General features: G+C 32.8%; 1 protein-coding gene across 2 annotated transcripts; it reads left to right on the top strand.

The window, feature by feature from the left end:
- Positions 1 to 3,674: 3,674 nt before the first annotated feature.
- Positions 3,675 to 6,190, top strand: LOC120187504 (transcription factor HHO1-like). 2 transcript variants are annotated; one of them, XM_039191213.1, is made up of 5 exons: positions 3,675 to 4,141; positions 4,401 to 4,669; positions 4,781 to 5,156; positions 5,601 to 5,677; positions 5,835 to 6,190. In XM_039191213.1, the coding sequence occupies exons 1-5, from the start codon at positions 3,928 to 3,930 to the stop codon at positions 6,120 to 6,122; spliced, it is 1,224 nt and encodes a 407-aa protein (XP_039047144.1). In that variant the 5' UTR covers positions 3,675 to 3,927; the 3' UTR covers positions 6,123 to 6,190. The 2 variants fall into 2 exon arrangements, with proteins under 2 accessions (XP_039047144.1, XP_039047145.1); XM_039191214.1 differs by having other exon boundaries at positions 4,784 to 5,156.
- Positions 6,191 to 27,378: the final 21,188 nt, after the last annotated feature.

Genomic DNA, 27,378 nt, shown 5'->3' on the forward strand with positions numbered 1-27,378 from the left:
CATTACCACAAAAGTTTGTTCTTCTTTTAACTGTTTTAGATTAATTCTTAGTTAATAAACAACCAATGGAGAAGAAAAATGGAAAGCAAATCCAAATATGTCAATCTTTGTTGCAAAATATTCCTAAAAGTAAACCTAATAAAAGCATATATATAATCATTTATAACATATAATAGTGTGAGTTGGAGTTGGGGTAAAAAATGATTGACCATTACTGCTAGCATGCACCTCTCTACTTCATTGCCATACCTGTATTCTTTATTATGATTTTCTATATTTATCAAAATATCCACTTTTCAAACTCCAAATTATTGCTACAAACTATTATATTTACTTGAAAAAATCTACACTAGTAAAAGAGTTCCATAAATTTGATTATTTCGTACAATTATAAAAGAACAGAAGGGGCAATTGGACCATAAAAATCAATTAATAATGTTATTATTTTAACTTTAATTTTTAATAAAAATATAAAGATTAAGATCCTAAAAGTACATAAGGCGTTATTGGACCATAAATATGTTTATATTAAAATCTATTTTTCATATATTATGCATTTATTATGATATTGCGGTCGAAGTTCACCCTACCAAATATTCAGAGCAAAACATTCAACTTACGATAAATTTTTAACATTTTGAACAAGATTGACTCCTAAAATATGTATTGATTTTCAAAATATTCGGTAGACTTGCAACCTCCGAAATTTATCAAATTTAGTTAATACCATCAACACACTACGTACATGTGATTCAGCTTCTTCTATTCTCACTACTTCATCAAAATCTTCACTTTCACCACCCTCATCGACGAAGCTAAGAACAATAGCCAGTCCTGATTCGTTCAATGCATGTCATCTGATACTTTATTTCACCACCAAATATCTTTAAAAAAAAACTCAGCCTTCACAAAAGAAAATACCATTTTCCCAACAGAGACAACCAGTTCGATCGAGTAGATATCAAACTATCTTCCCAACCCGAGATCACCGCACCAAAAGCGAATGAAGACAGGGGCAATCGACCACATCACTACCAACTAGCACCTAATAAGGCAAAGGAAAGGTGCTACCTATAACCTACAAAGCAGATAATGACCGACATACTTGAGACCATCGAAGCATCAAATTAAACCCCTTCCATGTTAAGCCAACACTGAACTTTGAAAAATAACCATCTCTTAAATGACCCATAAAGCCAAAACCCCATGGAACCTACGAAGCCTTTTCTCTTTGTAAATTTTTAACTCCCCTTCACCTCGGAGTCTGTCTAAACGACTCTGTGGAATCTGCTGGCACTAATGTTCACTCCAAAACACTGCAAGCCAGAAAGCTCTCTATCATCAGATCTGTGTAATTACGTTGGTTCTCCTGAAACTCCAGAAGAACTAGCTGAAGACGCCAAGAGAAAATAAAGTTAGATATTGTTTAAGAGAATGCTATGGAAAAATTTCACCTCTTGAAGAACTATAAAAGCTTTTGTAATCTTTCATGAATTTCCTTTTGATGGAATTCTTTATAATTTTCTGAAGAATAATTTTCACTTCAAAAAATACATAATTTTAATGAACTTAACTTGGATCAAACGTCCCAACATGAACCAGAAGATATTTTAATTCAAAAAATTGAACTTTTCAATGCTCAAACAAGTTGAGATGCAGTAACATATAAAGAAATTCTCTTGGCAACGTTGTCCCAAATTATTGGGATTACTTTGTTACAAAATGTGTTTCTATTGTTTTCTTGGGTTCCTCTCTGGGATAAGCATAAGCTCACCAACCTAGCTCCACAATGAAAACTTCAAAGGTAGCCTTTGACAATAACCTTCAATTCCATGTTCATTTCACAATTCAGATTAAAAGAACTTTTGGAATTTTGGTTTTGTAATCCTTTGATAAATATGGGGACAAGAAGGGCATGAGGAAGATCAAAATCAAATTAAGTTGATTGTAATTGAAGATATGTGCTAGGTTAGGGAAGGGCGATTTGTTTGAGAGAAGGGATTTTAGGGTTTTCCTTGTATGGAGAAGGTGAAAAATATAATTTTTTGAAACTTCAAGGATTAAAATTGAAATTTATCATTTTTAACTTATCATGGCATCAAATAAACGTGAGTTAACAATACAATGATCGAAATAAGACAAAGGGATAACATAATTGACTAAATTGTTACTTTTTCAAAACGCTAACTAAAATAAGATAGACATGAAACAAAAGGGACCTCTTGTGTAGTTATCCTTTTTATTTTTATAATTGTCATTAAGTTTTATAATTTTCTATAAACATTATAATAATTTTGTATGACTTCTATGTGATTTTTATGAATATTTTTATATTTTATAATTTATAATTTTCTATAATCATATATATTATAGTTTTCATTTTTTTTATAATTTTCTATATTTATTTTGATTTTTAAATATATTTTATACTTTTTGTTTTAAAAAATATTTTTAATGATTTTAATAGTCTAATGATGTGACGTTTTTTATTTTTTATTTTAATAGTTTATATATTAATATTAATACTAATATTTTATAATATATATATTTAATAGTCTTGACAATAAAATAATATTTATATCTTTAAGAATAATAACACTCCTTTTATTATTGGGATCGTTTGATACGTTTTTGATATGAATAACATATTTATAACATAAAAATATATTATTTATGTAATATAATGCTAATATAAAAAAGTTATGGTAGAAGAATATTATCATAAACTAAATAATATTAATATAATAATACAAATAATATATTAGTTATAGAAAATTTATAATCCAAATTATAAAATATATTAATATTTGTGTTACAAATATATTAACATGAGAATATATTTTTAGTTATGTTACATATTATTAACTCGACCTAGTGGTTAAATATTCAAATTTCATTTTAAACATCCAAGTTCAATTGAGATGGTATTATATGAAACTAATTTAATAAAATACTAAATAATATTAACCTAAAATAAATAAATTTTATTGATATACATGTCACATTAATAACAACCAATGATGGTTAGTTTATTAATTATTTTATTTAACGAAATATTATTTTGAGCAAAAATAAGATATTGAAGGTTAAAATGTATAAAAAAACATATAAATAAAAATTATTATTCAATCTTAGGACTCTGATCTTAAAACCCTTAATGAGTGACTTAAATTAAAAATAATAAATAATAAAATTCAAGAAAGAAGTACCTTTTTTAAAAAAATGTGTATTCTTGTCTTCTAATCAATAATACCCCATAAGTATAAAATATGTCACATAAAACATATGTTTTTATTTTTTAATAAGATATATATTCTTTCTACCTGGTACAAAATAATAATATTTTCATAAATAGTATTTGAGGATTACTATAATCACATTCACAAATAAAAAAAATAGTATATTTCATTAATAAAAACAAAATAAAATATATTTTTGATAATATATACATAACGTAATTTAAAAAATATTATTTTTAAAAATAATATTTAAAAAGTTTTATAATAAGGAATAAAATCGATATAGAGAGAAAAAGTGTAAGTGTGAGCCAGCTTGTATATGCAACGACCCGTATGCGACTTTATAACCCAAAAACCGCAAACAGAATCTTCGCTCCTTAAATTCTATTCCAATTTTCTCACCAAAGAAAACCAAATTTAATTTTTCTTATTTTCTCTCTCTCCCAACAACAAACACTTATTGTTCACTCTTCAGATACATAATATTATTTATAAATATAAAATTAGGGAATCGCTCTCTTTACCCTTTCTATATATAATATTTTCATTCATAGATCTCACCACTTCCGTTCTCTTTTCACCTCCTTTTCTCTCTGCTTCAACAGATAACCCAAAGGGCACGAAAAGAAAAGAAACCATAGGAAGGAAAGGGAAGAATTTTTTGAGAGGAAACAACCAAGGATCGAAAATGGGTTCGGTTCCAACTGAACTGAGCTTGGAATTTAGACCCACTTTTGTACCCAAAACGATCAGTAGTTTCCTCAAGGAGCTTTCATCAATCGGAAACGTTCCTGACAGGATTTCAAAACTTGATGCTTTTGTTAAACGATTGGAAGAAGAAATGAGAAAGATCGATGCTTTTAAACGTGAACTTCCTCTTTGCATGCACCTTCTCAACGATGGTTCGTTTCTTCGATCAATTTGAATCACACCTTTTTCTCTTATTAATGGGTTCTCTTTTGATTTCCTTTTTGGAACGGAAATAAAATCCCTGCTCTCGAATGTGAGCTTTCATCGGAAAAACGTTTGCCTTTGGCTTTGTTTTTTGGATTTTTTCTATCGTTTTGGTTAAAATCGATAGACTCTGTAACTTGGGTTTTGGTTGTTTTCAGATTGCAATCAATTTATTGAATGAGGTTTTGATTTTATGTTTGATTGCAGCCATTAGAGCTTTAAAAGAGGAGTTAGTGCAATGTATGCCCGGAAACGTTGAGCTAGTTTTAGAAGAATTTATTCCTTTGAAGAACAAGAAGGAAAATAATCAAAGTGAAGAAGATGGTTCCTTTATCAACAAAAGGAAGGAAAAAGATTCTAACAACAGCAACTGCAATAATAATAAGGACAAGAAAAATTGGATGAGTTCTGTTCAGCTTTGGAACACTGATGATGATGATGATTATCGTTCCATTGATAGAAAACTAGATACCAAGGTATTTCAAAGGGAAAAAACAGAAGAAGATTAAACCACATTTGAACTTAAGAAGAGTAGTTTATAATGAAATAAAATTGCTAAAGATCGAGTATTTTTTTTTGGTTTACAGCTGAGAAACATTGGAGAATCATCTCAATCATGTAAAAACAGGGGAGGAGCGACAGCATTTATGCCATTCAAGGCAAAACTGGGCTTTGCAGTGAGTAAGGAAGAGAAAGAGGAGATACCACTATCGCTTTTGACTCCTGGAATCAAGAATCCGAGAGATGAATCATGTTATACGGGATCAAGGACAAGTTGTAGCAAGGCAGTTTTTTCTTCTGCTCCCAATGCTCGGTCAAGTTTTCGGTCTGTACTGCAGCCGTTGTCCCAACACCAGCAGCAGCAGCAACAACAGCAAACTGCTAGGAAGCAAAGGAGATGCTGGTCACCTGAATTACATCGCCGGTTTGTCAATGCCTTGCAGCAATTAGGAGGCTCTCAAGGTGAGTAAATGATGTTCAATTGGTAATGTATGTAGATAGTGACAATTTGTATTCTGTTGTGCTTAGATCTTCTTTTTCTTGTCCTGAGTTGATTGCTTATTGTTGCATTCATCTTAGGTAAGGTTTAAAAAGTTTGGTCAGCGAGAGGATTGCATTTCCAAGAAACATTGCCTCTTTACACCGATTTTCTGGTCCTTTATCACTCGATCTGATTTTGTTTTAGAGATGGAAAGTATAGATTAAATCTGTCTAATAGATATATGTATAAATTATGTATAGTTCATTTGGTTCGAGACCATGGAGGATAAAAGATGGTTACAGAACGAGTTATTCTTGGCCTTTCTGTTGGGATCATTGGATTGAAACATTCTCTTTTCATGGCAGTTCATTTTTTGGTTCTTTCACTTATAAGTTTCTGAATAAGAGTTGTTGAATCTTTTCCAGTGGCCACTCCGAAGCAGATTAGGGAACTTATGCATGTAGATGGCTTGACCAATGATGAAGTTAAGAGTCATTTGCAGGTTGGTTCTTGGATTCAATTTTCTCCTAGGTAGTTTTGATCTGTGAAAAAAACAAGAAGAGGAAATGCTATGCTTAATATTTTCCAGAGATTAATGGTTATACGAAGTTTTTTTAAAGATGAGTATTTGATGGGATCATTTCCCTGTAACATTCCAGAAATACCGACTTCACACAAGAAGACTTCCGGCTTCCACAACCAGCCCTGCAAATCAGTCGGTGGTTGTTTTGGGGAGTGGTCTGTGGTTGTCCCAAGATCATTATGGAGAGTCGTCTAAGGGAAGCAGTTCCCAGTCGGGTTCTCCTCAAGGACCTCTCCAGCTAGCCACGAACACCGGAGGGAACTCCCCACCAGGAGGTGACAGCATGGAAGATGATGAAGATGCAAAATCCGAAAGTTATAGCTGGAAAGGCCATATTCGCAAACCCGAGAAAGATGATGTATAGAGAGTTTATCCACCATGAATTTTGCAGATATATAAAGTATACATGGAAGGAGTTTGCAATCATAAAAATCACATATACTATCAATATATTATATACATAAAAGGAGAAGGATCTTGAGAAATGAGAGAGGCCGTGAAAACTTTGCAGGATTAGTTTTCCTTCGATCTTGAGTTGAGTTTTTTTTTCCAGTTTTCTTGCGGAACCAGTACAAGAACTCCAGTTATATATTATCCCTATGCTTTCGCCATTGGAAGAAACACAACCACTGCACCATTCCCATATCATAATTCTTTAGCTTCGATATTACTTGCCTTTTACATTACAACTCTGTTTACCAGTGCCTTTTCTACCGGATTGAGGTTATAGAAATGCCCATAATCTCCTAGAAATTGTTGTTGAAAGTCGCTTTTGTTTTGATGGGTATTTTTCTGCAGCTTTCCTACGCATCACTAACTTAAACCATAGACAATTCATTCACCTGTGTGGCCCTCATGAAGTTTCAATTCAAAGTATCTGTCCTTTTTCACAAAGACACTGTTTTGTGAAGAAGAATGATGAAACTTGGGAAACGCGATACACCTAGGAGAAGCCAATACTAAACAAATGACATTGGTGGCACCCCACAATTGATAGAGATCTTACTATCATAAACACATTTAGGTTTGAATTTGCATCATACTGCTCATAGGCTTTAGTGTTTGATAGATTTTGATGCACTAGTTTATTTGTTTAATTATTTTTGTATTATGTTGTATATATTAGTTTAGTTGTTTGTTTAACTACTTATATTTAATCTATTAATTGACTAATCCAAATTAAGTATCGCAAATATCTATTATGAGCAATGATGGATCGAGAGGGTAGTCGTCCTTTGAAAATTTTAAATTCTCATACATTTTATATATTTTTTATTGATAATTTGTTTTCATTCTATTAAAATTTTATAAGTTCACTTTAACATAAAATCCTACGTCTATCTTCGATGATGAGAAACCCTTTAACCCGTATTGGACCCAAATCCAATACTTCAAAGACCTATTAAGTACTGCAGCGATTTATTAGGATGTATATATTAATTATCAGTGTTAAATATGATGGTATTTTTGCAATTATGGATACCTTAAAGGTGATTATGATACTAAATTAGTAAAGTTGGCATATATACATTTATTAATTGCAAATGTTTCAATGTTTAGGATTATGGATAACATTGTTTATGTAACAGAAGAAGACAATAGAAGATCCCAACTTAGAAATAATTTTTAAAGGTAAATTATAATTTTTTAAATAATATTTAAAGGTAAATTATAAATTATTGTTAAAAAATTATAGAAAATAATGTAATTAATATTTTATTTTAAATTATTTATTTTTAAATTTTTAATTAATTTTTAATTATATGTTAAGTCTTTTAAAATTTTAATTTTTATAAATTAAAATTATAGTGTTTAATGATATTCATCGTTAATGATATTCAGTGATATTTATCGAGTGTGACATACTCATCTAAAAATATATATCTCAAATAAACAAAAACGAGTTCTTTTGTTTTTACCTATTACGGTAATTTTTGTATAAAACTTACCAATACAGTATCTTAAAATTCTCTGTTGAGAGAAATATGGAAGATGATTACGCAAAAACCATGTGGATTTGTGAAGGCATTGATGACTAACCTATCAACTTATGCATGCAAAGTTTGATGATGATGTAATAATGTGGTCTCCATAAAAGCTCTTAATTAGTCAAATTGTTCAAAGACATTTTTCTTTTTTCCCTTTTTGGCTAAGCCACAGTGCCAGTCATATGCCACTAAAAAAACACAATCACTCGTAATGTTTATCTAGAGGATGATAACAAACGAGCCCCTCTTACGACCAAAAATAATAGAGAGAATCTTGTATAATTAAATGGACCCCACAGTCAGAGGCTCCACCTTCGTACATTAATTCGTATTTGATTTAAGAATCTCAACATATATAATTTTGAGTGAAATACATAAATGATCCTTTTATTATTGAGTGTTAGTTTGTTGAGTATCTGATTATTATAAAATATCTTTCAACTATAAGATGTTATTTTATTGAGTCATCTAACTATTAAAAGTTATAGAAAAGTCATATGACTATTCATATGTTATAAACTCCTCCTTTTCCGTTAACAAATTAGCGACTGATTGAGTTAGACGTTAATCTATCGACTAAGATATGATAAAATATAATCCTAGAATTGTTTCAGTCGTATTTTGTGGATTAAATCTTCGTTTACATTATGTCGTAGAACCAATACTTGAAAGTAACGACGTTATCAATATACATCATTAAAAATATTATTTTACTATATCTCAGTCAGCAGGTTAACGTCAATCTCAGACAACCATAATTTTTTAACGAAAATTGATGAGTTTGGGGCATATGAATAGTTGGATGATCATTTTGTAACTTTTAATAATCGCGAGACTCAATAAAATAACACCTTATAAATCGGGAGATCACATGTGTACTTTATCCTATAACTTTTATATGTTTATTATACTAATAGAAGTTTTAGTTAAGTTTCCTTTATAAACGAGAGGCTCAGGGCAAACATAAGATTTTATGTTTGAAGAGCGAATTTGAATTTGTAAAATATCGGGGACGAACTCGAACTTATTCAATTTTAAGGGAATGAAAATATATTTTTAATAAAAATATACATAATTTTTAAATATATGATAATTTTAAATTTTGAGAGGGCAATTGGGTCACCCATCACTCGACCCATCCTTGAAGAGGCCAATCTCATTGTAGGTCTCAGTCTCACATGGCAAAGCTTTTTTGTTTTTTAACTGAAACCATGGAATTCTATATTAACTCAAATTTAAAGGTACAGAAACTGAAAAGCTTAAAAAAATACTACATGGCGTGCATTTTCATTTGATCCCACTAAATGGAAACTGTCATATAAAGATTCCTTGAAAGACCAGCCATAGATTATGATCCTATAGACAGCACCATGATGAAAGTTTTAACTGGAAAAAAAAGCATTTGGTCACAAAAAAAAACCCCAATAACATCAACTTAACTCAAAATTCCTTTATATTCTAACCACCTAATTAATCTCAATGTGTTTTTTTACTGGGTTCTAATAATCATTAAGATTATTTACATTGTCCATGCCCAAGGTAAAACCATTGAGTTCAATTATCGATGTAATATAAAGTAAAATTATAAAATAAATCGTTCTAAAGATATTCTTTTACAAATAAATGTCATAATCAGAGAATAAATGTCACAACCCTAATTTCTGATAAAAAAACTAATGAAATTAGGGATCAAATTACAAAATTTCAGGACTTGCAGATCGTTTTAGCACCTGCAGGAAGTTCAAGGACTAACTCCAAAATTCCTTTATATTCTAACCACCTAATTAATCTCAATGTGTTTTTTTTACTGGGTTCTAATAATCATTAAGATTATTTACCTTGTCCATGCCCAAGGTAAAACCATTGAGTTCAAGTATCAAATGTAATATAAAGTAAAATGTATAAAATAAATCGTTGTAAAGATATTCTTTTACAAAAAAAATGTCATAATCAGACAATGTCACAACCCTAATTTTAGATAATAAAAAATTAATGAAATTTTGCAAAATTTTGGGACTTGTAGATTGTTTTAGCACATATAGGAAGTTTAGAGACCTAACCCCAAATTTCCCCTTTTTTGTCGGAAGAGAAAAATTAAAAGAAATGAAATTGGTGGCTATAGGTATTCGAACCACTGTCCCTAGGGAAGGTCGCCCATGCCCTAATCGTTTAGTCTAGGGTACTATTTGGTATTTTATAATTAAAATATCTTTTAAGGCATTACAATTGGGTTATAATACCCAAAACCCCCCAATTTCCCAAAATCCCAAAATCCCTAACCCCTATAATCACACCCCGTCGCCTCCCAAATCCACCACTATCTGGCCACCTTTGGAGCACACCGCCACCCCCACCGTGACCCCCACCTCGCTCTAACCAAAACCCCTTCAACCCCGCTCTGGTTTACGTCTCCATTCACCGTAGGGGAGCTCACCAAGGTTACGATGAAAACCAACCTGACGCATTGCTTATTCCTCAATTTCGACCGTTCAAGGCGTCAGCTTACCTCACCGCCGCTGTAGCCGAACTCACCGTCGTCGTGCTCTCAAAACCCACCCGGTGGGATACATGGTCATTGTCGTCCTCTCCGTTCACCGTCAAGGTAAGTTTCGAATGAATTCTGGTGAGTTTTAGGTAAATGTTGTTGTGATTTTAGATGAATATTGGATTAATTCAAGTGTATAGATGAACTGGGATCGATCGACCGTTCAAAATGGCCCCTGTCGCCGCCACACGCACCGTCACGCGCCGAAAGTGCGTGTGGGGCTCCTCCCCGGTCTTAGATCTTCCTAGAATTTGTTCGAGTCAACTTGAACCGGTCTGAGTTAACTTAGACAGAACCGAGTCAACCCGAGTCAACCTGAGTCAACCCGAATCGGTCAGATCCGTTAACCTTGACCTGAATCATTGACTTTGACCTGACCGTTGACCCGACCATTGACCATTGACCTACTCGTTGACTTTGACTGTTAACCGTTGACTTTGACCAAAAATTCAAAAATTTTGAAAAGCCATTTTTATGTTTTTCGACGTCCTGTGAGTCTAAACCCAAAGTATGTTTTTCCAAATTCGAACTCTGTAAGTTGTTTTTCAGTATGCTATTTCCCAATTCAATACGAATTTTCACGTTTGAGTTCTGTTTCTAAAGTAATTGGTTTTACCATGTATCCTAGACATTATGGGATGTGGAATTAAAGTTCGAGGGCGATCAAAGGGAGTTTAATTGGTTAATTGATGTGGCTAAAAAATCAAGGTAATAATTTACTACCTCTTTCATGCTTTATGGAACATGTTGTTACTAGATAAATGCATGGATGTTTATGATTGGTCTATTATGCATGTTTGGTTATGAATGAACTTGATTTGAATACAATTTAAGTGATAAATTGGTTAAGACTCAATTGAATTGCACAAAGGAATTAATCTTAGAATCCTTAAACTTTGAATATTATCGTTAAATGTTTTGATGTCGAAAATGTTTGGAGAGAAAATTACAAAAATACCCATATGAAGTAAAAAGAGAATGAAATTAACCCGAATAGTGGAATTAACATGTTAATTCATTCTTGACCTGATAGAACTACAAATCCACTGACTAAACTCCTGACTTGTTTAGAAGACCTATAAATAAGTTGGAAGACTTGAAAATCAACTCCTAATCCTCAAGATTAGTAATAACTAAAATAACCCTATAAAGTCATCCTTGATATAATAGACTATTTATTCACTTGATAAATACTAGGTTTGTTCAGAAACATCCTATTTACCGATTTTAATTCCTGAGGCGATAAAAGATTTAGAATTTCTGATTTTGGAATAATAACCCGATGATTAAATTACTAGAAATGATATATATATATGACTGAATGAAAGAAAATGATTGGAATACCTCAAAGTCTAAGATGACCGAAGCAATATCAAGTACAAAAATGACCCAACTACCTTCATGTCTTAGAAATAAGTGAATTCTATTTGATAATTATGGAAACACCGAGAAAACCTAAATATTATATCACCCCTAAAGGTTGTGGAGTACGACTCAAGTACGTCGGTCATGTTGGAGACTATTGTAATACATAAATAAAATAAATACCATCAGAATACGTATAGTTCCTCAAGATCCATTTAACGATGGTTTTAAAGATGATCAGTTCGACTAGTATTATTAGTATTAAAGTGTGAATATTCTTGAAGTGCATCGATTTGAGTGGTTGACAGGTATAGCAGTGCTGAGATTTGTTCAGTTCGAGTTGACCCGATATCCTGATAAATCGACGTGAATCTTGAATACCGTAAATCATCATTTCACCCTTATTGTATTAAGTTGCTAAGAATCTATTAGAAGTCAAAGTGTCTGAAATATCCTTGATGGCCTAAATAATGGAATCGCTCTGGTTATATCTGAAATCTTATTTTTATTATGATGTAAAGGTTCCTAAATACCTTTCTAATACACCTGATATCCTAAATGGTCCTGAAGCATCAATCTCTAAATGTTTGTTTAGATCCGTTAGCAATTAAACCCATTTTTAATAGGGATCCCATTTCTGAAATCTAATCAACTTATAGAAGCTTGTGTTCCTCTTCCTGATAATTACTACTTGCCTCTGAAAAATAACTGAATTCTCTAGTGTATTTCCTATGAACTATATGATTGTTTTATCTATCTTGGAATATAATCTAACGAAGCTACTGATTTACTAAGTCTTTAATTGTTCGAAATTCTGAATTAATGATTATTGATTTACTGTTTGTGAACTATAGCTACATGATATATGCTCTTTGGTTACCTGTTTCCAATGGAAAATATAACTATGCCTGATTTATGGATCATGAAATTTCCTGTTTACGATATGAATCGATTATTAGTATATTGTCTGAGTAAGATTATGGAGTATGGAGGTTCAATTTTGATCAAACTTGTAATTCCTTACGGACCTAAGGTGACCTTGGGTAGGCTTTCAGGTCCCGAGGCATTCCCTTAAGTTGACTCCTAGGTCCATTATGCCTAGGGTAAGTCCTTGTGGATGCAGTTCTTGGGAATTGCATATGGGGTCTGTGTGGAAGGTATTTATGTGATTTAAATAACTATACTTTCATTTTTACAATATTCTTTTGGATCATGATTTTGATATTACAGCTTGCTGCTCAATCTGATTTCTACTGGATATTGTATTAGTAGGAGTGTGAGTATGAAGGTTCAACTCTTATCAAGTTGATAATTCCTTACGGACCTAAGGTGGCCTTGGGTAGGCCCATAGGCCCCAACGTACTCCCTTAGGGTGGCTCATTTACTGTGTGCTTAGGGTAAGCCCTTATGGATATAATGTTGGGGAACTGCATATGGAGTGTTTGGGTGAAGGGTATTACAGTGATTTTAAAATTTTGTTTTACTGAAATAAGATACTATTATTTTTAATCTATGATTTTATTTATTATGGATTTGTTGGAACACACTGGACATCCTATTCCGATCTCCTGAATCAATCCTCTGAACTATAAGCTTTATGTCTTTTACTTGAAGAAATATCAGTGGAACCTCAGCTCATCATGAAAACCTATAAATATTTGAATCAATAATAAAATTTGTAACATACTCTATACCGTGTTAGTGACTAAATTGTAAAACTTTAGAATTTGGTGACTAGAGTAGAATAATTGAATAATTTAGGGACTTATATGAGAAATGTTGTGTAGGATTAAATTATAAAGAATAAAGAATTGAAGGACAAAATGGCCATTTGCAAGGAAAATAATTAAATTTGGTTATGGATTATATTAACCCACGTGGATTGAAGAGGGAAACACACAAAAGTTTCTAGAGTTCTCATATTTTTCATCTTCCTTAATACGTGAGAATCAAGCCAAAGGTGAGAAATAGATTTCTTGTTAGTTAATTTCTTGTTGATATTAAGGTTGATTTATGATCATTAGATGATAATTAAGATTAAGGAAAGCTTAATTTGTTTTAAAACAACAAGATGAAAGGCATAGAAAGGATTAAAGAAAGGAAGTGAATAAGTGAAATCTTGGTAGGAAGATGTTAATTAGATTTCCAGGCCAAATTTGACTTGTCATCAATCTAATTAAGGAGTATAAAGTGTTAGAATTGGATTTAGAACATGTTGAAATTTGAGTATGATTCTTGAATTCTATGTAGAGGATTTGATTTTGAAGTTAAGGATGTATTGAATGAGTAGAAAGTAAGTTAAGTATGGGGAGGTGAGTTAATGATATAAAAGGGGTTGAAATATGACACAATTGAGCTAGAATGAAGTGATTTTTGTGCTAAATCTGGTTTTTGGGTTAGGGGGTATCGATACCCGTTCAACAGGTACCGATACCTCAAGAGTAAAATTAAAGAAGGAATTCAAGGGGTACCTATACCTTGAAGGACAATATCGATACCCTCTTTGAACGATAATTTATCGAATATAATTTAGGTATCGATACCTTAAGGGAGGCATTGATACCAGGGTGATATCAAATGTAAATTCGATATCGATACCTGTATGGGTATCGATACCCTCAGTCAGGGTGGTATCGGTACCCTATAGTGGGTACCGATACCTCTTCAAATGGAAATTTAAAATATATTTTTCCTTTAGTATAAGAAATGAAAGATTAAAGTATAACAATTAGAATATTGATTTATATATGAATGTATGATTACATAGATATTGAACGTAACCCTGTTCCGGAGCAATCAAAAAATTAAAAACGGTCGAGAGAGAGAGAAAGTACTAGAATCAAGCAAGGTTAAGGTGAGTGCATACCCTAGATAGAGTTGTATGGAGATAAGACTTGCGATAAGTCTATCTCTTATAGTTGAATTTATGATTTTATATTCATGTACACGCATATATATATATATATATATTCTGGTTATAGTGATTTCATGCATAATTCATCCATGCCTTAATATGATATTATATGAATGAATGCCATTATAAGATAATCAATCCAGGTATGTGAAATAATGAAAGTGATTATATGTGTGCATGTGAAGTGAATTATGTGCTTATATGAAAAGTGATAAAAGAGATATGAAAATGAGAAATGTATTCATATTTAAGCCCATTTTATTTAATATGAGAGTTGTAGGTATAATTGGCATGCCAAGAGTCGAGGGATTATAGTGGTCCATCGGGACATAGTGGTCCTTCGGGACAAATATTCAGTGCCCCTAGTGGGAATTTATTCGACCTGTGGTGACATCATTCGTGCACAACCTCAGTGAACTCACGTACCTTGTATTCTCAATAATGTACATGGGCATCCAAAGAAAAAATTGAATGAAAATTATTATAAGAAGTTAAAGTTCAATTATGTATATCATAAATTATATATGTCATAGTTTATTAAATACATGTACATTGCAATGTTATTATGGATTGATAGTAGTGTATGTTCATGAATCTATTGTTATATGTTCATTTTATGCCTCACTAAGTCTGGGACTTAGCGTATAAGTGATTTACACGTAGGTACCAAGAAACCAGAAGATCAGAATTAGGAGTGGCAAGGACAACATCACTACTAGAAGATCAGATCAGAAGTAATTGGTAAAGTATGTGTTTTGTTGTATTTAGTATGTTGGCATGTAAACAATTTGTTAATTATGAATGCTCTGATCGGTTTTGTATTGTTCTTGTCAAACTTTTGTAAATGAATAACTTTTATTTTAATGAAAGTTTAAAATGTACTTGATTTTCTTTAAGTGTCAAAGTTTGAAAAGTTAATGTGACATCTTAGACTCGTATTCGGGTGGGGTACGGGTAGGGGTGTTACAAAAGTTTTATGCTTCTTATTTATCTCCATTTCCTTCAGCATTCATCTGGTAGTTCTACATTACTAAGCTTCCCAAAGCTCACTCTTTAATCACCATTTGAGGTTAAAAGATTCAATCTAGTATAGCTAACAACTTCAGTTTTGGGAGTTCATTCGACTTTGCTTTTAGAGTATGATACAATGTGTAATTAAGGTGTATGTAGGACATATTTGATTTTTTAAAATATATATACTGAGTCTGAAACTTGCATTTTATTTATAAATTATTTTATGATTATACACGTTTTAACAAAAAATTAATTTTTCATGAACTTTTATTATGGGTCACTTTGATGGCTCTAATGTGACACCTCGGATCGGATGGGGTCACCTACATCGGTCTGAGGGTGTTATATTTAGTGGTATCAGAGCTTAGGTTGAGTCTTCTTTCTGGATAGATCGGTCGGTCAACTGTCATAGGATGTCTAGTCAGTACATGCCCTTAGACTATAACCGTACTTCTCTAAGCCGAAACTCCAAGATCCAATTCATCTATGTAATAAGCTAACCTAAGTTTTTTTATCCATTAGGGACCAACATATGCATAAAAGTAAGAGAAAATAACCTCGGTGACCAAAAATGCCTTATAATATACGATTTTAACTAACTTTTTTTGGATTTGCCAAAATGACCAACTAAATCGCAATGCGATCGATAATTCGCAACGCGATCGATAATTCGCAACGCGATCTCCGGTATCGCAAATCAGTTTCCAGATTCACAACGCAAACTTCGACTATCGCATTGCGATTTACATATTCGCATTGCGATAGTCCAAGTTCGCGTTGCGATTTATTCCAAGTTCGTTGCGATAGTCGAAATTCGCGTTGCGATTTATTCCAAATTTGTTGCGATAGTCCAAGTTCATTGCGATTTATTCCAAATTCGTTGCGATAGTCCAAAATCGCAACGACGGTATTGCATTTGTTTCTTAAGAATTTTCTCTAAAAAGATAGTATTCGCACGGACGTGTCGAAGACACGTATTACCACGACCACGACCACGACCCGAGACGAGACGGACGGCGGCGGCGGCGGCGCGCGAGAGTCCCCCTTGTTCTCTATCACTCAACAAGGAAGTGGGAAAGCCAAGCCTTAAATACCATTCCCAATAGTGTTTCCAATACTATGTGGGATTGAGCATTACCAACACTTGTTCCCAATACTATGTGGGATTGAGCCTTAAATAGTGATATTATTTTTGAATGTTTTGCTTAAAATTGCAATAATCGCGATTGATTGTAGTTTGACTTTTAATTATGACATATTTAATCATATAATACTAATGCAATTGGTTGCTGATTCAGTTGTTTTAAGGTGCATGATTGTTAATTGTTTCCTGAATAATCACATTGTATTGGAAACAAGTGTTGGTAATGCTCAATCCCACATAGTATTGGAAACACTATTGGGAATGGTATTTAAGGTTTGGCTTTCCCACTTCCTTGTTGAGTGATAGAGAACAAGGGGGACTCTCGCATGCCGCCGCCGCCGCCGTCCGTCTCGTCTCGGGTCGGATCTGGTCGTGGTCGTGGTCGTGGTAATACGTGTCTTCGACACGTCCGCGCAAATACTATCTTTTTAGAGAAAATTCTTAAGAAAAAAATGCAATTCCACCAGTCGTTGCGATTTTGGACTATCGCAACGCGAACTTCGACTATCACAACGAATTTGGAATAAATCGCAACGCGAACTTCGACTATCGCAACGAATTTGGAATAAATCGCAATGCGAAATTGGACTATCGCAATGCGAATATGTAAATCGCAATGCGATAGTCGAAGTTCGCGTCGCGATAGTCGAATTTGGAATAAATCGCAACGCGAACTTCGACTATCGCAATGCAAACTTGGACTATCGCAATGCAAACTTGGACTATCGCAATGCGAACTTCGACTATCGCATTGCGATTTACATATTCGCATTGCGATAGTCCAAGTTCGAATTGCGATAGTTGAAGTTCGCGTTGTGAATATGGAAACTGATTTGCGATACCGGAGATCGCGTTGCGAATTATCGATCGTATTGCGATTTAGTTGGTCATTTTGGCAAATCCAAAAAAAGTTGGTTAAAATCGTATATTATAAGGTATTTTTGGTCACTGAGGTTATTTCTCTAAAAGTAATACCAGTAACATTTGTCCAAATTCTTCAAAGTGCCTTACCAGTAATGTGAGAGTTACTCACTTGAGAAATTCTGACCCGACTCTAGAAATGAAATTGGAATATGTTGCCGCTTTATGAACCTAACCTCGTAACCAAGGTCAGATTGTTTCCACAAGGATAGTTCTGTTTAGATTCTTTTATTATAATGAGGGATAGTTCTGACGAGAATGTATATTCAGTTGGTTAATGATTAGTAGAGTACTTATGTAAAAGCTACCTGAAGATATTGAAGAATTACTGAAAGCTTCACTTCTGTATTTTTGTTACTTGAGTGAATTTCAAGGACTAAATTTCTTTTAGGGGAGAATTGTCACAACCCTAATTTCAAATTAAAAAATAATAAAATTAGGGACCAAATTGTAAAATTTTAGGACTTGTATATTATTTTAGCACTTAAGGAAGTTCAATAACCTAACCCTGAATTTCCTCTTTTTTATTTATAGGGAAAAAATAAAAAGAAATAGAGTTGGTGGCTATAAGGATTCAAACCCTTGTCCCCTAAGAAGGTCGCCTATGCCTAGCCATTTAGGCTAGGGTACTATTTGGGTATTTTATGATTAACATATCTTTTAAGGCATTAAAATCATGTTATAATACCCAAAAACCCTAATTTCCCCAAATCCCAAATCTCTAACCCCCATAATTACACCCTGACACCTCCCAAATCCACCACCATTCGACCACCTTTGGAGCACACCCCCACCCCCACCTTGATCTCCAGGTCGCTCCGACCAAAACCCTTCCAACCTCGTTCCAGTTGACATCGCCGTTCGTCGTGGGGGAGCTCACCAAGGTTACGATGAAAACCAACCAGACGCCTTGCTTATCCCTTAATTTCGATCGTTTAAGGTGTCAGCTCATGTCATCACTGCTGTAGCCGAACTCTTCGTTGTCATGCACTCAAAACCCACCCACTGGGATGCATCGTCATTTTCGTCCTTACCATTCACCGTCGGGGTAAGTTTTGAATGAATTTTGTCGAGTTTTAGGCAAATATTGTTGTGATTTTGGATGAATATTGGACTAATTCAAGCGTGTAGATGAATTGGGATCAATCGACCATTAAAAATGGCCCTTGTCACCACCACACGTGCCGACGTGCACCGACAATGTGCGTGGGTTCCTTCTCGATCTTGGAACTTCCTAGAACCGATCTGAGTCAACTCTAACCGAACCGAGTCAACATGAGTCAACACGAACTAGTATTGTAATACCCCAAATATCAGGCCAGGAACTTTATTGAAAAGATTTAAAATTTGAATATTTATTTGAATAAATGATAAAATATGAGAAAATGATTTGGAATAGTGTTTTAGACTAAATTGTAACAATAGATGAATCAAGAGGGCATTTTGGTCCTTTAAGAGGAAATAAATTTAAAATATATTTCCTTATTAGGGTTTTTAATGGGGGAAAAGAGGAAAGTTAAGTTATTTTACTCATCTTCTTCTTCATCTTCCCGTGAGTTGTGCTCTTCTTCATAGAAAAAGGTAAATCTCATTTAACTAGTTATTCCTTCCAATTCTAGTTTGCTCTGGTAACGTTAAGTAATGTGTAAGCACAAGGAAGGGTTAAAGAAGATTAAAACTAAGGGGTGGATGGTTTAAATGAGATTTAAGGAAATGGGTTTTTGAATGATCTGTTGATACATGAGTTTTTATTGAGGCTTATTAGTAGAATTGACTTGTCAAAGGAGTGAATAAGAGATTAGAAGCATGAGATATGATTAAAAACATACTAGAAAAAATAATACTATTCTTGAGTTGAGATGTTCTATGGAGATGTTAGATGTTATAAGAAGTTAAATGAAGGAAAGTTAGTTGGGTTAAGTAAAGAAGAGTTTAATAGTACTGTTAGAGGTAAAAGTAAGAAATTAGGAGGGAAAATTTAGTAAAAATCGGGCTCAAGAATGGTAAATATGGGTAAGAGAATCGGTACTGATAGAATAGTACCGATACTATAGACTTAAATGGGTAGAAAAGTGATGAACAATATCAGTACCGATGCAAGTAGTATCGATACTAATGGAGTATCGATACTAAAAGGGAAAGTACCGATACCATGGATTCTAGAATGCCAAAAATGGTATCGATACTGAAAGGGAGTATTAGTATCATATTATAGAAGTATCGATGCTAGAAGAAGAGTATCGATACCGTGGATTAGGAATGTAGAAATGGTATAAATACTTAAAGAGAGTATCGGTACCACACTATAGAAGTATCGATACCATGGTAGGGGTAACGATACTATTAAGAAAGAAATTTTAAGATAAGCTGAGATTGTTATAGAAAATTTAATAATAGTACTTCTGAGTAATTGTTTAAGTATAGATGTTAGGAAATATACTAACATTTGATACTGTATGGGTCTTTGATGGATGCTTGAGTAGATCGAAATCAAGCTCCCGAGTCAAGCAAAATGAAAGACAGAGGCAAAGTAGTTGAGTAATCAGATTTGCGTTTGGATATAATAGCAAGGCAAGCCAGGTGAGTGCATATAATGTAATTATATGGGTTGAGGAAGACTCACAATAAGTCCACCTCAATTATTTAAATTAATGTATGTTTTACTTTATATTATATATGTTTATAATGTGTGTAGAGTAGATATTATTAATGATTTTTAGTGGCCTAGTTGTGCATTTGAAATAAATGCGTAAATTATGCCAGTTAGATGAAAGGTTAAATACTTTTGAGTAAAAGATTAATGGCCTAAATGTGCATTCGATATAAATGTGTCAATTATGCAAGTTATATGAAAGGTTAAATACCTTTGAGTAAAATATTAATGGCCTAGCTGTGCATTTGACAGAAATGTGTCAATTATGTCAGTTATATGAAAGGTTAAGTACCTTTGAGTAAAAGATTAATGACCTAGCTGTGCATTTGACAGAAATGTGTCAATTATGTCAGTTATACGAAAGGTTAAATACCTTTGAGTAAAATATTAATGACCTAGCTGTGCATTTGATAGAAAGATGTTAATTATGCCAGTTGAATGAAAGGTTAAATACCTTTGAGTAAAAGATTAATGGCCTACCTGTGGATTTGACCGAAAGGTTTCAATTATGCCAGTTAGATGAAAAGTTAAATACCTTTGAGTAAAAGATTAATTGCCAAGCTGTGCATTTGACAAAAATATGTCAATTATCCCAGTTAAATGAAATGTTGAATACCTTTGAGTAAAAGATTAATGGCCTAGCTATGCATTTGACAGAAAGGTGTCAATTATGCTAGTTAGATGAAAGGTTAAGTACCTTTGAGTAAAATATTAATGACCTAGCTGTGCATTTGATAGAAATGTGTCAATTATTCCAGTTAGATGAAAGGTTAAATACCTTTGAGTAAAAGATTAATGGCCTAGCTATGCATTTGATAGAAAGGTGTCAATTATGCAAGTTAGATGAAAGGTTAAATACATTTGTGTAAAAGATTAATGGCCTAGTTGTGCATTTGACAAAAATGTGTCAATTATGCCAGTTAGATGAAAGCTTAAATACATTTGAGTAAAAGATTAATGGCCTAGCTATGCATTTGATAGAAAGATGTCAATTATTCCAATTAGATGAAAGGTTAAATACCTTTGAGTAAAATATTAATGGCCTAGTTGTGCATTTGACAGTAAGGTGTTAATTATGCCAGTTAGATGAAAGGTTAAATACCTTTGAGTAAAAGTTTAATGTCCTAGCTGTGCATTTGACAGAAATGTGTCAATTATGCTAGTTAGATGAAAGATTAAATACCTTTGAGTAAAAGACAAAATGCTTAACAATGCATTTGATAGAAATGTGTCAATTATGCCAATTAGATGAAAGGTTAAATACCTTTGAGTAAAAGATTAATGGCCTAGTTGTGCTTTTGACAGAAAAGTGTCAATTATGCTAGTTAGATGAAAGGTTAAATACCTTTGAGTAAAAGATTAATGGTCTAGCTGTGCATTTCACAGAAAGGTGTCAATTGTGACAGTTAAATGAAAGGTTAAATATCTTTAAGTAAAAGATTAATGGCCTAGCTGTGCATTTGACAGAAAGGTGACAATTATGCCAGTTAGATGAAAGGTTAAATACCTTTGAGTAAAATATTAATGGTCTAGTTGTGCATTTGACAGAAATATGTCAATTATGCCAGTTAGATGAAAGGTTAAATACCGTTGAGTAAAAGATTAATGGCATAGCTGTGCATTTGACATAAATGTGTTAATTATGCCAGTTAGATGAAAGGTTAAATACATTTGAGTAAAATATTAATGGCCTAGCTGTGCATTTGACAAAAATGTGTCAATTATGCCAGTTAGATGAAAGGTTAAATATATTTGAGTAAAAGATTAATGGCCTAGCTGTGCATTTTGATATAAACAATGTTATTTATTAATTTGACAAAAAAGGATTGTAGAGGAATCCCATAAAGTAAACAATTGATCATGGTTTTAATAGTCAAGAAATACTTATGAATAAATTGTAACTCTTTTACAAGGTTATGTATCACTAAGTAATTACGTAACGTGTGTTGATTTCACGCGTAGGTATTGATCAATGATTTCCCGAGTAAGGAGTGCAGCAGCAACAACTTTCATCAATTAAAGGTTGACTCGTCAGTAACATGGGGATAATCTTATTCATTTTGAGAACTTAGCTAGCATGTAATTTAACTTAAGTAAATATTTTGTAATGTATTTAAAGTGATAACTCTAGTATTATGCTTCTATGAATGTTATACTTTTGTGATTTTTAAAATTGAAACAAAATCTTATGGGTTTTCATATGACAAAAAATGTTTTAAAAAGTGATGTGACATCTATATCTTGTGTACGACAAGGTATACGGGAGATGGTTGTTACAATATAGCCATTAACCTTGACATGAATCGTTAACTTTGACCTGACCGTTAACCTTCCTGTTAACCATTGACCTTCCCGTTGGCTTTGACTTTGACCATTGACCGTTTGTAATACCTTAAATAGTAGGCCAGTTATTAATTTGAAAGGAATTAAAAATTTGGAAGACTAAATTGAATAAGTGGTAAAGTATAAGAAATGATTATGTAAGACCAATTAGTAAGAATTGTAATATTAAAAGGTATTTTGGTCTTTTAGAATGAAATGAATTTAAAACCCATTTAAAGGTAGGGATTTAAGAAAAAGGGGAAAGTGAAATATTATGCTTAGTTATTTTCTCTCATTCTTCTTCTTCCCGTGGTTGAGTGTCCTCCTCCATAGCTTAAGGTAAGGTTCATCTAACTAATGTTTCCTTTTAATTTTGGTTGGTTCTTGCAACCTTAAGTGGTATGTAACCTAAGGGGAGGGTTAAATAAGTTTAAAATAAAGATATGGATGAGATATTAGAGATTAAAGAAAATGAGTTTTGGAATGATATGTTAAGATATGAGTGCTTATTGATTTTTGTTAGTAGATTTGACTTGTCAAAGAGGTAAATGAGAGATTAGAAGCATGAGATGAGTTTAAAAAACAAGTTAGAAAAAGTGGTGTGATTCTTAGAATCAAATGATCTTGAGAGATACTGATGTTTTAAGTAGCTAAATGAATAAAAGTTAGTATGGATAAGTAGAGAAGAGTTAAATAGCATTGCTGAGAGTAATCATAAGGAAATTTGACCAAATTTGGGTATGTTTCGGGCTGAAAAATGGAAAATCTAGGTAATGGTATCGGTACTAATAGAACAATACCGATACTATAGGCTAAAATAGGATGAATTAACTGAGTAGTATCGATAATGATGCAATTAGTATCGATACCGAATGGGGAGTATCGATACCTGTTGAAAACATTTTGATGTTTCGATATAACAAATTAAGTGTTATTAAATTTTAAGATTTTATAATCATTTTTAAATTATATTCGATTAAATGATTCAAATATCAAAATATTACTCCAAGTTTTTCAAAGATCAATTTCAATCCTTACTAAAGTGTAAAATTGTGTTTTAAACTTAAAATATTTTTTGAAACAATTTTTACAAAGTATTTCGAACCAAAATCGAGCTAAAAGTCAATTTTATAAAGGGATGTACCAGTGCATTACTAAATGTATTGATGCACACCCTATTTCGAATTCATTTTATGTACCGATGCACAGACCATGCATCGATACACTGCTGGCTCTTTTGAAACATCGAATGTAATTAGTGTACCGATGCACCCCAAGTGTACCGATGAACTAGGTCTTATAACGGTTGAAATATTTGAATTTTAAACATAGTGTATCGATGCACCCTTGAAGTGTACAGATGCACCTACGCCCCCAACTAGATTTTTAAATGATAATTACTTAATAACGACTCTATTGACTTCACCAATGATCCCAACGTTCAGAAGTGATTGAAGGTGTATTTAAACAAGCTCAGAATCCATTTATAAAAAACAAGAAACAATAATTGTGAGAGAAACAAAGAGAAAGCCTTAAACATCAAGTTTGAGCAAATTCAAGCCTATTTTCCATTCAATATTCATTTTGATTTCAAGAACACCCTTTGTACTCAATTGTATTATTTTTTAGTGTTCTTTCTTTGTTCTAGAATTGTGCAAACATATTGCCTAGTGAGATTTTTCTATAAGTTTGCAAAATTTGTAATCTTCTCTTTGGGAGAGAGTGTTCTCAATAATTTGGGGTATAATTCTTGAGGGAGTTGGAATGTTACTCTTTGTATTCAAAAGAAAGAACAAATTAGTGAATTTATTAGAAAATCCTTATTGTGGATAGCTAAGGTAGTGGACGTAGACTTTGGTTGAGAAAGTCGAACCACTCTAAATCGCTGTGCAAATATTTTCAAATTTCTGCAATAAGTTTCCACCAAAAATTTTATTGCCAATTCACCCCATCTTGTCCGATTCATCGTTCGATTAACTCAACAATTGGTATCAGAGGCTCACTCATTTCAAGGTTTAATCGCCTCTTGAGTTGATTCGGGAAGAGTTATATTGATATTCAAGTCATCAATGACCTCCACTTTAAACTTCGACTTTGGTCTTGATTCAATGCCCGTCAACAAGCCTCCGTTCTTCAATAGAGAAAATTATGCTTATTGGAAGAATAGAATGAGGTAATTCATTCAAGCAAGTGACATGGGAGCATGAAATATCATAGAATATGGATACATCATACGTTTCACTCATTCAAGATTGAGGAGTGAATGAGAGACAAGAATGTTCCAGCTCAACTCAAAGGCTATCCATATTATTTTTTGTGCTCTTGGACCAGATGAATACGGGAGAGTTTCATCTTGTACAACCGCCAAGCAAATATGGGATAAACTACAAGTCACTCTTGAAGACACAAACAAGGTAAAAGAATCTAAAATTAGTCTTCTAACTCATAGCTATGAAAATTTCAGGATGAAAATGGATGAAAATATCAAAGCTATGCAGATAGATTTTCCACGATTGTAAATGGTCTCAAATCATATGGAAAGATCATTCCAAATGAGAAGCTTATGAGGAAGTTAGTTTATTCTCTTCCAAAATCTTGGCAATCAAAGAAGACGACGATCATTGAGGCTAAAAATTTAAAATCTTTGACCCTCGATGAGCTTATCGGTTCTCTCCTTACGCTTGAAATGATGCTTCAAGATGAGGTAGACCTCGAGAAAAAAGATGAACCAAAGAAGGAGACGGGGAAGAAGAAATATTCTGAAGTTGCTCTCAAATCCACAAAAGATAAGAGTGATTCAGATGAAGATGACGATGAAGAAGAAATAACATTATTTGCCAAATGGTTCAGAAAATTAATGAAGCCTAACAAAGGAAGAAAATTCAAAAGAAATGAAGGCTTCAAAAATGAACCAAAGGAGAAAGACCCGATCATTTTCTACGAATGCAAAAAGCCAGGGCATGTCAAATACGATTGCCCACAATTAAAGAAAAATTGTCAATCCAAGAAGAAACATAAGACACACGTGGCTACATGGAGCGATGATGAAGCTTCCGATAAAGAGGAACAAGAAGTACAAACTTGTGCTTGATGGCTTTCGAGGAGGATTCTCAGGTAACCTCTAGCTTATTTAATTTTGAAGATTATTCTTTTGATGAGCTATTAGAGGAATTTATTGGGTTGGCTTCGGATTATGAGAAATTGTTTTTAAAATACAAAATTGATATTTCAAAATTGAAAAACAAAAATAATCTCATATCTAAGACAAACATTGATCTTGAAAGTAAGGTCAAAGAATTACAAATCAAAAACGAAGATTTTGAAAAGAAAAAAGTTGATTTGCATAACTTACTTTCAAGAGTTCATGACGATCATAAAAAACAAATTGATGATCTTAAAGCTTCTTTCAATAAAGTTGGAATAAAAAGTTTTGAAAATGGAGAAAGTTCAAAATCCAACTTTGTTAGAAAGAGTTTTAAAAACTACAATCATAGAGGTCCCCGAAGAACCTCTAATGAAAAAATCATTGTATATGGGTTCCTAAAGAACTCATCACTACTAAAGATAAGGATATCCTACACAAATGGATACCCAAGGGGACTAGAATTTTAGAAACTAATGAATATGGACCCAAAAGAAATTGGGTACCAAAAATCAAAAATTAATCTATGTTTGTAGGGAAAAGAGCATTGCTACAAGGCACGAGAGACAAGTTCAAACTCATGTTACCTTGATAGTGGATGCTCAAGACAAATGACCGGAGACAAGAGCCGGTTCATCGAGCTTAACAACAAAAATAGAGGAGAGGTGACTTTTGGTGATAATTCAAAAGGTCACATTGAAGGTATAGGTACAATAGGTAATACCTCTTCCATACAAATTAAAGATGTTTTATATGTGAATGGGTTAAAGCATAATTTATTGAGTATTAGTCAATTTTTTGATAAAGGATATAATGTCTTATTTGAAACAAATGGTTGCAAAGTCATTGGCATTGCATCTAATCGGATTATGCTTATTGGTCATAGAATAGGAAACATTTACAAGGTGCATCTAGATCTAATAAATATGACTAATTTATGCCTAGTTGCTGAGGATGAACATGATAGTTGGTTATGGCATAGGAGACTAGGACATACTAGCATGAGTGTTTTACAAAGACTAATTCAAGGGGATTTAGTAAGAGGGTTGCCAAAGCTAAAATTTGATAAAGATAAAATATGTGATGCTTGTGCTAAAGGAAAACATCAAAGAGCTTCCTTTAAGTCCATTAATGATGTATCAACTAGTAGAGTACTACAATTGATCCATATTGATCTTTTTAGGTCAATTAGAACTGTTAGTTTGGGTGGAAAACAATATTGTTTTGTATTGGTAGATGACTATTCTAGATATACTTGGGTTCTATTTTTAAGTACTAAAGATGAAGCATTAGAAAAATTCATCACGTTTTAAAAAGTAATCCAAAATGAAAAAGGTTACTACATAACTAGTGTTAGGAGTGATAATGGTACTAAATTTGAAAATCTTGGATTTACTGATTTTTGTAATTCTAATGGTATTATCCATAATTTTTCAGCACCAAGAAACCCTCAACAAAATGGAGTTGTTAAGAGGGAAAATCAAACTTTAGAAGAAATGGTTAGAACCATGCTTTGTGAAAATAATTTGCCAAAAATATTTTGGGGTAAAGCCACAAATACCGCTTGTTATGTTATAAATTGAGTAATGATTAGGCCTATTTTAAATAAAAC

The sequence above is a fragment of the Hibiscus syriacus genome, unplaced genomic scaffold (assembly GCF_006381635.1).
Source record: "Hibiscus syriacus cultivar Baekdansim isolate YM2019G1 unplaced genomic scaffold, ASM638163v2 tig00113725_pilon, whole genome shotgun sequence".
Taxonomy (NCBI): Eukaryota; Viridiplantae; Streptophyta; class Magnoliopsida; order Malvales; family Malvaceae; genus Hibiscus; species Hibiscus syriacus.

What these genes read in the sequence shown, in the direction of transcription:
- LOC120187504 (XM_039191213.1), top strand. Translation starts at nt 3,928, where the DNA reads ATGGGTTCGGTTCCAACTGAACTGAGCTTGGAATTTAGACCCACTTTT. An exon ending in CATGCACCTTCTCAACGATG is followed by an intron (nt 4,142 to 4,400) that starts GTTCGTTTCTTC and finishes GTTTGATTGCAG; the next exon opens with CCATTAGAGCTTTAAAAGAG. An exon ending in AAGTTAAGAGTCATTTGCAG is followed by an intron (nt 5,678 to 5,834) that starts GTTGGTTCTTGG and finishes GTAACATTCCAG; the next exon opens with AAATACCGACTTCACACAAG.